The 11,383-nt window shown below is 51.0% G+C and overlaps 4 protein-coding genes across 4 annotated transcripts; 2 read left to right on the forward strand and 2 right to left on the reverse strand.

The window, feature by feature from the left end:
* Nucleotides 1–439: 439 nt before the first annotated feature.
* BO86DRAFT_396173 (mitochondrial 54S ribosomal protein mL49) lies at nucleotides 440–1,235 on the forward strand (the record flags this gene model as incomplete). The annotated part of the gene is made up of 3 exons (XM_025673384.1): nucleotides 440–599; nucleotides 736–1,112; nucleotides 1,185–1,235. 3 exons carry the CDS (start codon nucleotides 440–442, stop codon nucleotides 1,233–1,235), a joined length of 588 nt encoding a protein of 195 aa, XP_025531057.1.
* Nucleotides 1,236–2,513: 1,278 nt separating this feature from the next.
* On the reverse strand, nucleotides 2,514–5,462 carry BO86DRAFT_304851 (putative ARID/BRIGHT domain protein (SWI1); the record flags this gene model as incomplete). Its single annotated transcript, XM_025667637.1, has 1 exon — nucleotides 2,514–5,462. The coding sequence occupies one exon, from the start codon at nucleotides 5,460–5,462 to the stop codon at nucleotides 2,514–2,516; it is 2,949 nt and encodes a 982-aa protein (XP_025531058.1).
* A 2,332-nt stretch (nucleotides 5,463–7,794) lies between these two features.
* On the forward strand, nucleotides 7,795–8,467 carry BO86DRAFT_396175 (sugar O-acetyltransferase; the record flags this gene model as incomplete). The annotated part of the gene is made up of 2 exons (XM_025673385.1): nucleotides 7,795–7,955; nucleotides 8,032–8,467. The coding sequence occupies 2 exons, from the start codon at nucleotides 7,795–7,797 to the stop codon at nucleotides 8,465–8,467; spliced, it is 597 nt and encodes a 198-aa protein (XP_025531059.1).
* Nucleotides 8,468–8,565: 98 nt separating this feature from the next.
* Nucleotides 8,566–10,842, reverse strand: BO86DRAFT_386153 (Zn(II)2Cys6 transcription factor). The gene is made up of 6 exons (XM_025671270.1): nucleotides 10,649–10,842; nucleotides 10,198–10,581; nucleotides 9,825–10,132; nucleotides 9,626–9,756; nucleotides 8,934–9,570; nucleotides 8,566–8,881 (listed from the first exon to the last, which is right to left on the reverse strand). The coding sequence occupies exons 1-6, from the start codon at nucleotides 10,659–10,661 to the stop codon at nucleotides 8,834–8,836; spliced, it is 1,521 nt and encodes a 506-aa protein (XP_025531060.1). The 5' UTR covers nucleotides 10,662–10,842; the 3' UTR covers nucleotides 8,566–8,833.
* Nucleotides 10,843–11,383: the final 541 nt, after the last annotated feature.

The following is an 11,383-nucleotide window of genomic DNA, read 5'->3' on the forward strand; positions in this document are numbered from 1 at the left end:
AAAAATATGGAGGAGAAGAAGGGTGGAGGAGATAAAGGAGCAACAACGAGAAGATCTCGAATGAGGCTTCTTCTGGCTGGGCAAAGACAGACAGACAGACAGACAGACAGAGGCAGACAGACAGAGTCAGTGTGCGGCGTCCATCTTTTGCGCTGGCGAAAATGTGGGCGGGAGGGCTGGTTGACGCGCTAGTCCGTTCTGGGCCTAGCCAAAGGTCTCCGCGCCGAAGCAAGAAAATCATCCATGATCGCTTTTGCTTCATCTTCTTCAAGATCGTATGTTCTCGTCCCTCATCCCCTCATCCCCTCCCCCACTTTCTTCTCTTATTTACCGCTGGGTTGACCCTCGAGCTCCTCTGGGTTGGATTTTATTGTCTGATCTTATCTCCTCATACCTCAAGCCCACCTACCTTCCCTTCCCACCCCCCCCAAATATCTCGATGGCATCCTTCCTCCAGTCTCTGCCGGTGTGCACGGCTGTTCGCAAGCAGTCCACTGCTGTTCCTTTCACCCTCCACAAAGCCTCACAGTCCATTGTCTCCCTAGGACCGCGTAGCTCTTACTCCACACTCTCTTCCTCCGCTAGTCTGACTTCTGCCCGTAAGTTCGCAGCGCTTTCCGTCTAGTTCCATGCATCGGGGACAGTAAGCATGCATAGCTATTGCTTCTGCCCGGCACACCCAGATAAACCAGAAAGGTCATTGCATGTATACTGATTCCATCCCATGACATCCAGCCCTCCGCTCCTCTCAGCGCCTCAATGCCCGTCCCACCTCCGCACAGCAATGTCGCACCTTCATCGCTCAACTGAACCGCCGTCAATCTCAGACGCTCAAGGAGAGCGCTCCGACGACTCCGCAACCGCCCGCTAACCTGCAACTCACCAACCTCCCCTACTTCATCCGTCGCACCGCCTCCAACCTCCTTCCCGTATACGTCGACACCAAAGCCGGCGGTACCAAGCGCGAGACCAAGTTGCAGAAGACGGAGGGTGATCTTGATGCTTTGAGATCGGATCTGGCACAGTACTTGGGTCTGGAGTCGGGCGACCCGCGCGCCCCCAAGAGCCCCGAGGTGACAATTAACCGTCTCAACGGTCACATTATCGTCAAGGTATGGCACAGCGCCTGTTATTCATTCTCAAGCATGGACCCAAGGATCGGACTGACACAACTATCAATTCAGGGCTGGCGGAAACGGGAGATCGAGCGTTTCCTGACGGAGCGCAACTTCTAAGCCTATCAACCAAATGATCTGATATTGGTTTCTGGATCCTTTTCGCTCCTTCCTCAAAATACGAATGTCAATATCTCCTTTTCCACCACAGCTTGGCCCAAAACGACAGCAGCACTAATAGCACGCCATCACATCACAAGCAACTCCCATCGATCCCCGGAGCGTCAAGGATCCAAAAGAAACAGGCCACCAAAAATTCAAGGAAAATTCAATCAACGTCTCCATGAACCGAGAGTCCACTACAGCGATAAGAGTGAAAGAGAGATGGCACTCAAAAGCAGAATATTCATTACAAGGGGGGAAACGGCGAGGCTATATGCGAATAGTCCGCTACTGATGGTTGGAATTTCCCTTTTCTTCTTCTCGGTTTCACCCAAAATAACCACCTAACTCTTATCATCGTCGAAACCACCTCTCATCATTTTACATCTATTTTTCTTCTCCCCCAACCTGCTCTATTATTTTATTTTCCGATTACACAGTGTACTATTCCTCGCTCTTCATAGTACTTTCTTCCAGGTGTTTGATGTTTTCGCATATTTCCAGTTCATCTTTTCTGAACCCGTTGTTAAGTACGGAGCTATCTTCTGGCTGTTTGTCATTTTCTGGCGTGATGTGTGTTCTGTTTTCCTGTCCTCTTTGTGACCTCCACTGTATTCTGTCCAATGATCTGAACGGCTTTGGTGTTTCCACATTAGTCTCTTGTGACATACTTAGTAATTTTCGATGAAATGGCTCGGGTATCTCTTGTTCTTGTATGGATTCGAATCTAGATGGTAATCAGTATAGCATGATCAGGGCCCTCGGAGTCTGGTGTGGTACGTGCGGAGGTCATAAACACAGACCGTCTACGCCGGCGGTGCTTCCATCGTCAGGGTACACGCTCCATGGAATTGCAGCTTTCCCGGGGGGCTACACTTCGGATCAACCATAGGCCGCCCTACTTCCGGCATTAGATATGGTGGTGATTGTGTTCATTTTTTTTACGCCCGAGGGTATTGAACATTGTACAGCGGTAAATCACACAAGATACACACACATTGTCAAGTCACGCCTTTCAAAAATCTTCCCACCGGCGCCAAACGAGGAAAAGTTGAACAGATGAGGAGGGGGTTAAAAGGAGGAAAGATCAAAGCTGATGCAGATATAGTTTACTAAAAGTTGAATAGAAGACATGATAGAAGCAGACATCAACAAGGGGCATAACTGAAGCGGTGCCAGGCACGCGATTCTTGCCACGAGGCAAGTAGCTTGAACCCTGGCTCCGAGTCTAACCTATCACTCCGCAAGTCGAGCGTAGGTGAGCAATTGCCGAACAACACCCGGATCAATATTGGGCATTAGCAACGCGCCTAGCAAACTCTCCTTGCGAGGAACAATCCCCGAGGGGAAATGCACCGTCGAATTTGTGTCTGCTAGCTTCGACTTTTCTGCGAGCCGACGAAGGATTGCCAGGCCGCGGTTAATGATTGAGCGGTATGCTTCAGCTTCATCAGCCTGACCTCTTGCAGCATGGGACTGCCGGGCGTTGGTGGGGGGAGGGGGGGGAACACGTTCAGTGCTCAAAAGACATGATAGTCGAAGAAGGTGAATGGCGAACCCGTCCACTGATTCGAGCCACGTTTTGGCAGTAGGGCCATCTGCATACCCAGAAAGGATGTCTGCGGCCAACAAGCCTTGCATGAGGAAGACCTTTCGGAGATCTGCAATGGCCAGCGGCTTGCGGGGCTGGTCAGGGATCGGACATATCGCGAGGCCAAATGCACGGGTGAGCAGTTCTTGTTGATTCGAACCGCCCTCGCCAGAGAAGATGGCTCTGAAGAATGTCCGATTTGGCTCATCTCGCGCCAGAAGCTTGGCCAAGCTGTCAACAGCCGCAGGAGTGTACTTGTGTACAGACGGATTGTATGATGTGAACATGATGCCTTCCGAACCAATCACTGGGCCTGGAAATGGGGCAAACGACAAAAGGAAATGTAGGAGACACAGAGCTTCTTCTTTGCTGGGCAGCTGGATGGTGTGAGCAACATTGCTCAAATAAGTCACAGTGTCCTTCATGAAATCCAAAGTGTTCTGGTGTGTCCGTAGAAGCATGTTGCGAGTACCCAGGTACCGGATTATCGTTGACATGAATTGGACAACAGGGGGCGTCGACAAAATTGCAAAATTAGAATCTGAGAATGAGAAATTCCGCAGGATAGTCGTTATGCAAATGAGCCTATCAACAGCTCGATCTAATTCGTAATCAAGGCTTCCGAATTCAGGCACGTCCGCCAAAGATGTCCATTCGGACTGGCAACCCCGAGTCACTTCCTCATATGAGGATAGAAGCATCGAGTCCGACACTTCAGGGGAATGTTCTGCAAGGAACTCTGCTTGATCTTCTGCGCACTCTATCAGGCTCTCTACCAGGTCGTCACAATTATCCAATGAGACTTGAATTGCAGGCTCTGACGAAACGGACGCGAGGGTATCCAATGCCACACGCATCTCGGCATGAATTCCAGACTTGATGCTCATTGTAAGGGCATGAATGTCGATGACCCCAAGCTCAGCAAAAGCAGGAAGATTCGGCTTCAGCCTCGTGATATCTTCTCCAATCTGATACATCTCATCCACCACTATGGGACCATGGAAGCTGCTCTCAGGAAGTACCATTGGCTTGAAGGGATCTTCGATAGGTTGTTTGAGAGGCATGTTAGAGGGCTGATCTACAGGCTCCGGTTTACCGGGAACTGATATCGAGCCTTTGCCACGCTGCGCAGGGGATTGCCCAGGGATTTGAGTGCTAGGATCATGCGGCGTCGGAGGCGGCTGAGATTGGCGCGACATACTAAGGCGGTGCTGATTCTGTTGTTTGCTCTGCGTTTTCACCGGCGTTGGGGCTGCGAAACCATTTGCAGCATTGTGTTGTACATTGTTCGGACCAGGAGCACTACTAGGGGAGGGGTGCCCTATCTGCTGTGGAGTTTCGAAGCCTTGGACTGGCTTCCCCGCTGGTGACTGTAGTTGCATGCCCGAAGGATCGCTAGGCTGCCGAGACAACGACGACTGCTGCATTTGCTCTGCATATTGTTTTTGTTGGTTACTCAGGAAGGCTTGTTCGTACGCCGCAAGGTTCCGCTGGTAATGCTCCCGAATTTCTTGGGCAGCCATAGGGACCTGCATTGGGGGAAATTGAAGCTGTGTGGCGATAACCTGCCACATATTGGTGGCTGTAATCTTCTTCGACCCTCCAAGTTTCATGACAGTAGCGTAAAGTTGGACAAGATTAATCGGACGGCCACACACATGTGGGTTAGGATCCAAAACAAGGTTGCGCGACATCATGAACTTCTGCAGGGACCGCATGAATCCTTCTGGGTTCATGGGCTTCGCCATGGTCTGCTGCATTTGCCTAATAGCTGCCATTTGCTGGGGGTTCGCCATCGCGTTCATACCGGCTGCCATGGGTCTCCCGGCTATGGCAGGATTCATTACCATTGGACGGCCTTGTTGTTGCATCTGCATAGCATGCAGACGTTGTTGCTGCTGCGCGGCAATTGCTTGTTGATAGCCTTGTGGCATGCCACCAAAATGAGCCTGCATTGGCGGTTGCACGCCGGCGGTCGTCATTGCAGGCGCGGGGGCAAATTGAGGACCCATGCCCGGTGGAAACGGCTGCCCTGGCATGAACGTGTTATTTTGGGGTGTATTCACCCTGCTCGGATGGTCCGACTGCGTCGGTGACATATGTGTCCCTACTTGAGGGCCTGCTGGTGTGAAAGGGCTTGGGGAAGCAGTTCCCATCCGTTGGATGCCATGTTGATCGAAGTCTTGCATGATAGGCGACTGGGTAACATTCGGAGATGCTCCTTGTTGGAGATGCTGATACGGAGTGGGATGCGAAGGGAATTGCGGCGCGCCGTTCGCAGCACCTTGATACCCAGGGAACGGCACCTGGTGAGGGGTTTGCGAACGGGAGGCAGCAATGCCGCCAGGAGCTTGCCTTGGCGACATTGACAGACCATCTTCCGGCCGTGGCCGCTTGGAAGGTATTACCTGGTTCGGGTTGTGGAAGCCAGGCGAGACATTGCGAGGTACGCCGTTGAACATGCGCTGGTATTGGGTCGGGTCAGGAGTGGGAGAGGCTTGGAGGAATGCCTGAGAAGGATCAATGGTCGCCTGGTGAAAAGCACCATTGTCATGGTTCGGAAGGTTCAAGGCGTCGGCTGGCCAGGCATTCATGTCGAGTAGTTTTACCAACCCATCTGCGAGGCGAAGCAAGCTATCAGAAAAAATGACACATAGACTGGGGAGCCATCATCAAGCCGCGACGAGGGGGATAGGGATCTCAAAGTCATCATGACCTCCATCAATGCGAAGGGAGACGACGACTGTTGAAGATAAAATGAGGAGGGGGCAGACGCGTCAAGCTTGGTGCAAGAGCTGGCAGAGAGTCGCGCTTCGCTCTGCGACACGAGCAAAGCAACAACCACACCTCAGCGTGAGATGAGGGGGCAATGGGGGAGAATGATGGCGGGGAGGGTAAATGAAAAGGGGATCGAATAGATTTGGAAATATCAAGAAGGAAAATAGCAAGGGACAGATAGGATGGATGTACATACCGACAAGGCTGGATAACTAAAAATGCCGACTCACAAGCGGATGGAGGCCGGGTCCCGAACAGCAGTGGTTGGAAAGGGCCGGCGAGAGATTGCGAGGGCGAGGAAGCAGGTCACGGGACCCAGTAGTACTGTTCGGGGGAGGGAGTTCTGGGAGCGCGTACCCGGCAGAGGCGAGACGACTCGGGAAGGCAGCAACAACTGGTGGCTGAGGGCGGAAAAAGGCAGTAAGTAAGCAGAAAGTCAAGTCAGAGGGCTCTGAGCTAGCTTGGCACGAGGAAAATAATAGAGAAAATCAAGGTCGGAGGGTCTGGACCAGGTGGGTAAAAGCTTCGGGACAGATCAAACAAGAGATGGATGGATACAGTAGGTAGACAATAAGATAGCGCTGCACTGCACCTCCGTCTAGTTCTCTGACATGACAGACGGAGAACCATAGACAGAAAGAGGGAGGGCGTCACAACGTGCGTGGTTCAAGGTAGTTTCCGAGGAATGGCGAAAGGGTGGCCCGTCCTTCTTTAGTGCGTGGCCGCAGTTTTGAAGGAGGGAGGGGAGTGAAAGAGTGTGTGAAGCAAGCGTGTGCATGTGTGTGGGTGGGAGCAATTCCAATGGCTGGCACCGCATAATGGGCGGGCAGGGCAGGGCGTACCTTGTTCAATGTAGCCTTGTAGGTACACTCACGGTATCTTGGGAATTTGGTAATTTATCTTGGATCTTATTTTAGAATTTCAGGGTAATTTTTGTTTTCGCAATTTTGGCGCTGAAAGAGATGGACGAGATGGGGGAGGGGGGGAGAAGAGGGTCTGGCTTTTCGGGTATCCTTTTGGAAAGGTGGAGTTGCTGGCAGGAAAGACAAGAATGGAGACAGGACGTGGAGAGGGAACACAGAAGCGACACCTCAGGACACGAAACGAAGGAAGAGGAGGAAGAAGAGACGAGATAACGAATGAGGAGAGAGTGGGAGATCGGTGTGAAGCGTGGTGTATGACAGACAGTTGATCTTACTCCCAGCCATGAACAGCAGCAGCAGCAGCAGCAGCAGCGAAAAAAAGTAGCAGTTCAACGCAGTGAAAGGAGGTGACTGACATAGCAGGCGGTCAGGAAAGGCAGTATACTCACCCGGGGTCTGTTCCACTTGGTATCGTCTAAACACAAGGCACTCAGCAACTAGGCGATCATAAAATTCTTGTAGTAAACCATCTGCAATACCTGATTGTTGGCAGTAAGTTACGCTTTCCCAAACCTGACAGATTTACAGCCAGACAGGCATGTTGGGATGGCCAACCAAGGTACCGACTACGGACTACGGACTTGATAGGTTTTCTGACGTATCAACATTAATGAATGAAACAAATCCAGCATCCCATGCGCGTCTACTGTATGTCATCAGCCTAGTAAGTTACTCCGTAGTAAAATCAAGACTAAAATTGATCATGACAATAAACTTTCCCGTCTTCAGGGCTTGGCTTTGGGCCTTGTTGAACGAGGGGACATTTTTCGGTCTGTGCGGAGGATCAACACACCCAACAATGAATTTCCACTACCTCGACTGTTTGTGACTTCAAAAGAGTTTAGTATCTACAATAGTAACTACCATCGAACCTTACACCTCCGTACTCAAATTACTTAGTACTACTACTGTACTTAAACATCGACGGCCTCCGCAAGCGCTGCCAAGCGAGGACCTGCCATATCGGGAAGGTAGCCCAACTGGCCGGGTCGTACCAGCACAAGCTGGCTGTTTCACCCATCTGGTACAGGCTAGAAAGAGCGATCATCATGAAGGATGACAACAAACATGATCTCGTGGGGAGTCAACTATCAGCACATACATCTTCATGAATGCCAAATGGGAAACGTATAAAGAGCATTCCCTTCGCTTGTCTGAGCATTCCGCTTTTACTAAGTACCCGAATCATTTCTCATCTGAATCTCTTACTTCACTGCCTATCAAGATGGCGACCTCTAAAGAATGGCAGAAGATGCTCAACGGTGAGCTCTACTGGGCCTGGGATGCAGACCTGCAAGCCAACCGCCAGCGGTGCAAAGCAGCATGCGACAAGTTCAACCAAGCAGGTCAAGTTTCTCGACGTCGTAAGGTGGAGCTATGGAGAGAGTGAGAAGCACCAAGCCCATCCATCCATCACAATGTTGAGTCCTGCAACTCACCAAGCTGACTTGGTACTACAAAGTATTGTTGGCGACACTCGTCCTCTCCCTCCAGCCCTCTCCGATCCCCAGGAAGACGAGAAGCTTTTCAACGAGACAGACCCATTTGTGGATCCTCCGATCTCTGTCGATCACGGCTTGAACTTCAAAGTGGGAAAAGGCACATTCCTCAACTTTAACCTTCTCGTGCTTGACACCTGCCTCGTTACGATCGGCGAAAGGGTGCTTTTTGGTCCTAATGTCTCTATCTACGGCGCCATCCATCCCATGGACCCCGCCGTAAGGAACGGACTTGAAGGCCCTGAAGCTGGCAAGGAAGTGCACATCGAAGATGATGTATGGATAGGAGGCAGTGTCATAATCCTTGCTGGGGTCACGATCGGGCGTGGATGCACCGTGGGAGCGGGAGCTGTTGTAACCAAGGCACGTGGATCCTCACGACTCCAAGTACAAGACTAACCGCTGACTATTGATGGCTCTTTTTCCAGAGTGTACCACCGTTCCATTTCGTCGCAGGGAATCCTGCTCGCATAATACGCAAGATAGAAACAAGCATGGATCCTGACCAACAGCCAAAAGAGCTTGGGGCGGAGTGAGACAGACTATATCCACATAGGTATCTCACTATGATGATCACAATCGCGCTAGATATTTTCTCATCAATCAAACCATATTTGCAGCACGCTCTGACTGTTTCAGTGAGTGATGTCTGAAGAATGTTCCAGTATGACCACCTCCACAAACATGACCTGTACAACACACAAGCTGTGGGTGCCATATTGCTAATGATTGAGCTCGTTTACGCAGTACCATTTACCCAGTTGATCATAGTATAAGGTAATCATGTGGCCGTACCAGCCCGGGAGCCTGTGTCTATGTCCGTCGGTGAGCTTAGGATGAATGGGGACCAGGAGAGGTGGCTTACAAAGGTCGTCCATGATATGTTCGTATCATCATCGGGACTTTGAGCCGCGCGTGCATCCCAGACCTTTTTCAACAAGTCGTTCGGTACTGGGTTCCGGAACTCAGACCTTCTCTCAATTTCGCGCAGTCTTCCCAGGATATAATACCGCGAATGAGGCGACAGACAGTCCGCTCCGGCCATGAATAGAGGTAACACGACAAGCTCTATGACTGAGCAATCGGACGAGATCATCGCTGTCGCGTCGAGGATTTTTATCACACACTCCTGTATCTCCGAGTCGCGAGCTGGTCTATGCGGGTCCATTAAGCGTAGTATACGCAGCACGCACGCAAATTTGTGGGCTTCTGCTATAGCCGTCCATAAGGGATCCGATGTAGGATAAGTCCTGCAGTGAGGGTCCCACGAATAAAGCTTCTGCTTGGCCAGGTGCAAGGCAAGTTGATACTCATCCCATGAGAGCCAGCCCAGCATGTGTTCCTTTGACTTCTCCAATGCATCGCCAATGATTAGAAATATTTCACGCGGGACTCCATTGACCTGCTCGAACATGTCATCGCATGCATAGGCGACCAGGTCTCGAACGTCCTGGGAGAAGCACATCCGTTCGGCGCCAGCAAATGCTCGGACGATGTCAAGCCTATTGTTAGTCGTCAGTAATACCGACACAGACGCTCACAGCACAGGTGACAGACCAAGCCAAATTTCCCAGGAAGAAGACCGCGCGCTGTCGGCGGCCATTCAATCCGTCGGCAATCAATTGTTTATATACGGACATGGCTCCTGTGATGTGGATGCCATGAGAAGATACCCCTGATTCGCTTATCTGCATGTATATCAGATCCAGAGTTTGAAGCATCAGCCATGTTGGGTCTTCCGACTGGTTGAGCTTACATCGTGGAGTAGCAAAAGTTGGATTATAGCGAGGACTGTATCCTGTTCCTCTTCTCGCAGTGATGTCCGCTGGCTCTTTCGGATCTCCCCACTCAATGCGCGTATTGCTTTCAGTCGATATTCCACGGCAGTAGCTTCGTGCATTGCTTCGTCCCCTATGAGCCTGCCAAGATGGGAGGCAGATAATCCCAGAACGGCATATAACAGGCCGATCTGTTTCCGTGCTAATGGGAGGATGAATGCTCTATATGGATTGTTTTCATCATCTCCAACCTCGGCAATCTGATGAGGACAGATGACTTTATCGTCTATGAGACACGGTTAATGTTTCCTTTTCTAACAAAACATCAGCTCCCAGTAGGGCTGGTCTTACAATGCGTCAATAGCCTCTCTGTGAGAGGTAATACGAGGACTGTGCTAATGTCGTCTGAAAGATCGGCCAGCGGCTGGTTGGAATCGTCGGAGATAGATGATTCTTTAGTGGGGGATCTCGAGCTGTCTCCAGCCATAGCCACCGAAGTTGATCCTGTGACACCGTCCGATAGCCCTTCTGTTGCGGAAGACTGTTCTCTGGCCAAGGCTCTGTTGCTGACAGGTATACGTGCCCCTTTCCACTTTCCTCGACTAGCGATACCACAAAATCTGAACTGCTCTGGATATCCTCCGCATACCAACCCTTTGGAGATACAGCGTTCACAGCTTGGTCGACCACGATCGCACTTGCGGCATTTTTCCCGGCACGTCAGGCATGCCGGACCTGCAGCAGTATGTGAGCAACAGTGGTAGATACCTCAAGAGGAGATCGCAGCTGGGTGCACCCATACCAGCTCGTGGCATTCTGCCGTCCGCTCATGGGCGTTCACTGTACGACAGTTCTTTCGCAGCTGTCCACGCGACACCAGGAGTTCAAAGCAATGACATCACCCGTATAAGCCACAGAATCACATACGAGGTTCTAAGAATGATCACACAGTCTGTTAATGGTGGTGTTTCTTATGTGGGTTCCCGCCTTCTTGTTTCACAAGGGACTGATGTTATCGCCCAAGTAGGCTGGGTGATTTACCCGATCAAGGTACTGGTGGGGCTTTGGAGTGATGACTAAGGACCTCTCATGCACCCACTCTCAATCACAACTGCTGAATAAGGCACTGCGCAATTTCCACTTATCCAGCCGTACATGCAGTTTGCATCTGCATCAACTTGTCTGGTCCACTGCAGTTCTGGGCTATTCGGCTTGCAATAGAAACTCGGATTGTACGGATATAAGCCCCCAGGATGTGGTAATTTTCAGGTGTCTCTACCGGGGGATCAGCGGCCGGATCCGGAAACAGCCTTGGTCGAATACGAACCGCAAACTGAAAAGGAACCATGACATTGAAGGTGTTCTAGAAACGCTAGTGAGAAAGGTGATGCAAAGAGGTCACGAGCAGGTTTGACAAACTCGGTCGATCACCATACTGCATATGGAGCTTGCATTGCAGGGACCGGACATATGCACCCCGTGGGACGTCTCGCTTAAGTATGTAATCATGCTGATCACATCTGCTCGATATGCAGAC

The sequence above is a fragment of the Aspergillus japonicus genome (genome assembly GCF_003184785.1).
Source record: "Aspergillus japonicus CBS 114.51 unplaced genomic scaffold BO86scaffold_6, whole genome shotgun sequence".
Taxonomy (NCBI): Eukaryota; Fungi; Ascomycota; class Eurotiomycetes; order Eurotiales; family Aspergillaceae; genus Aspergillus; species Aspergillus japonicus.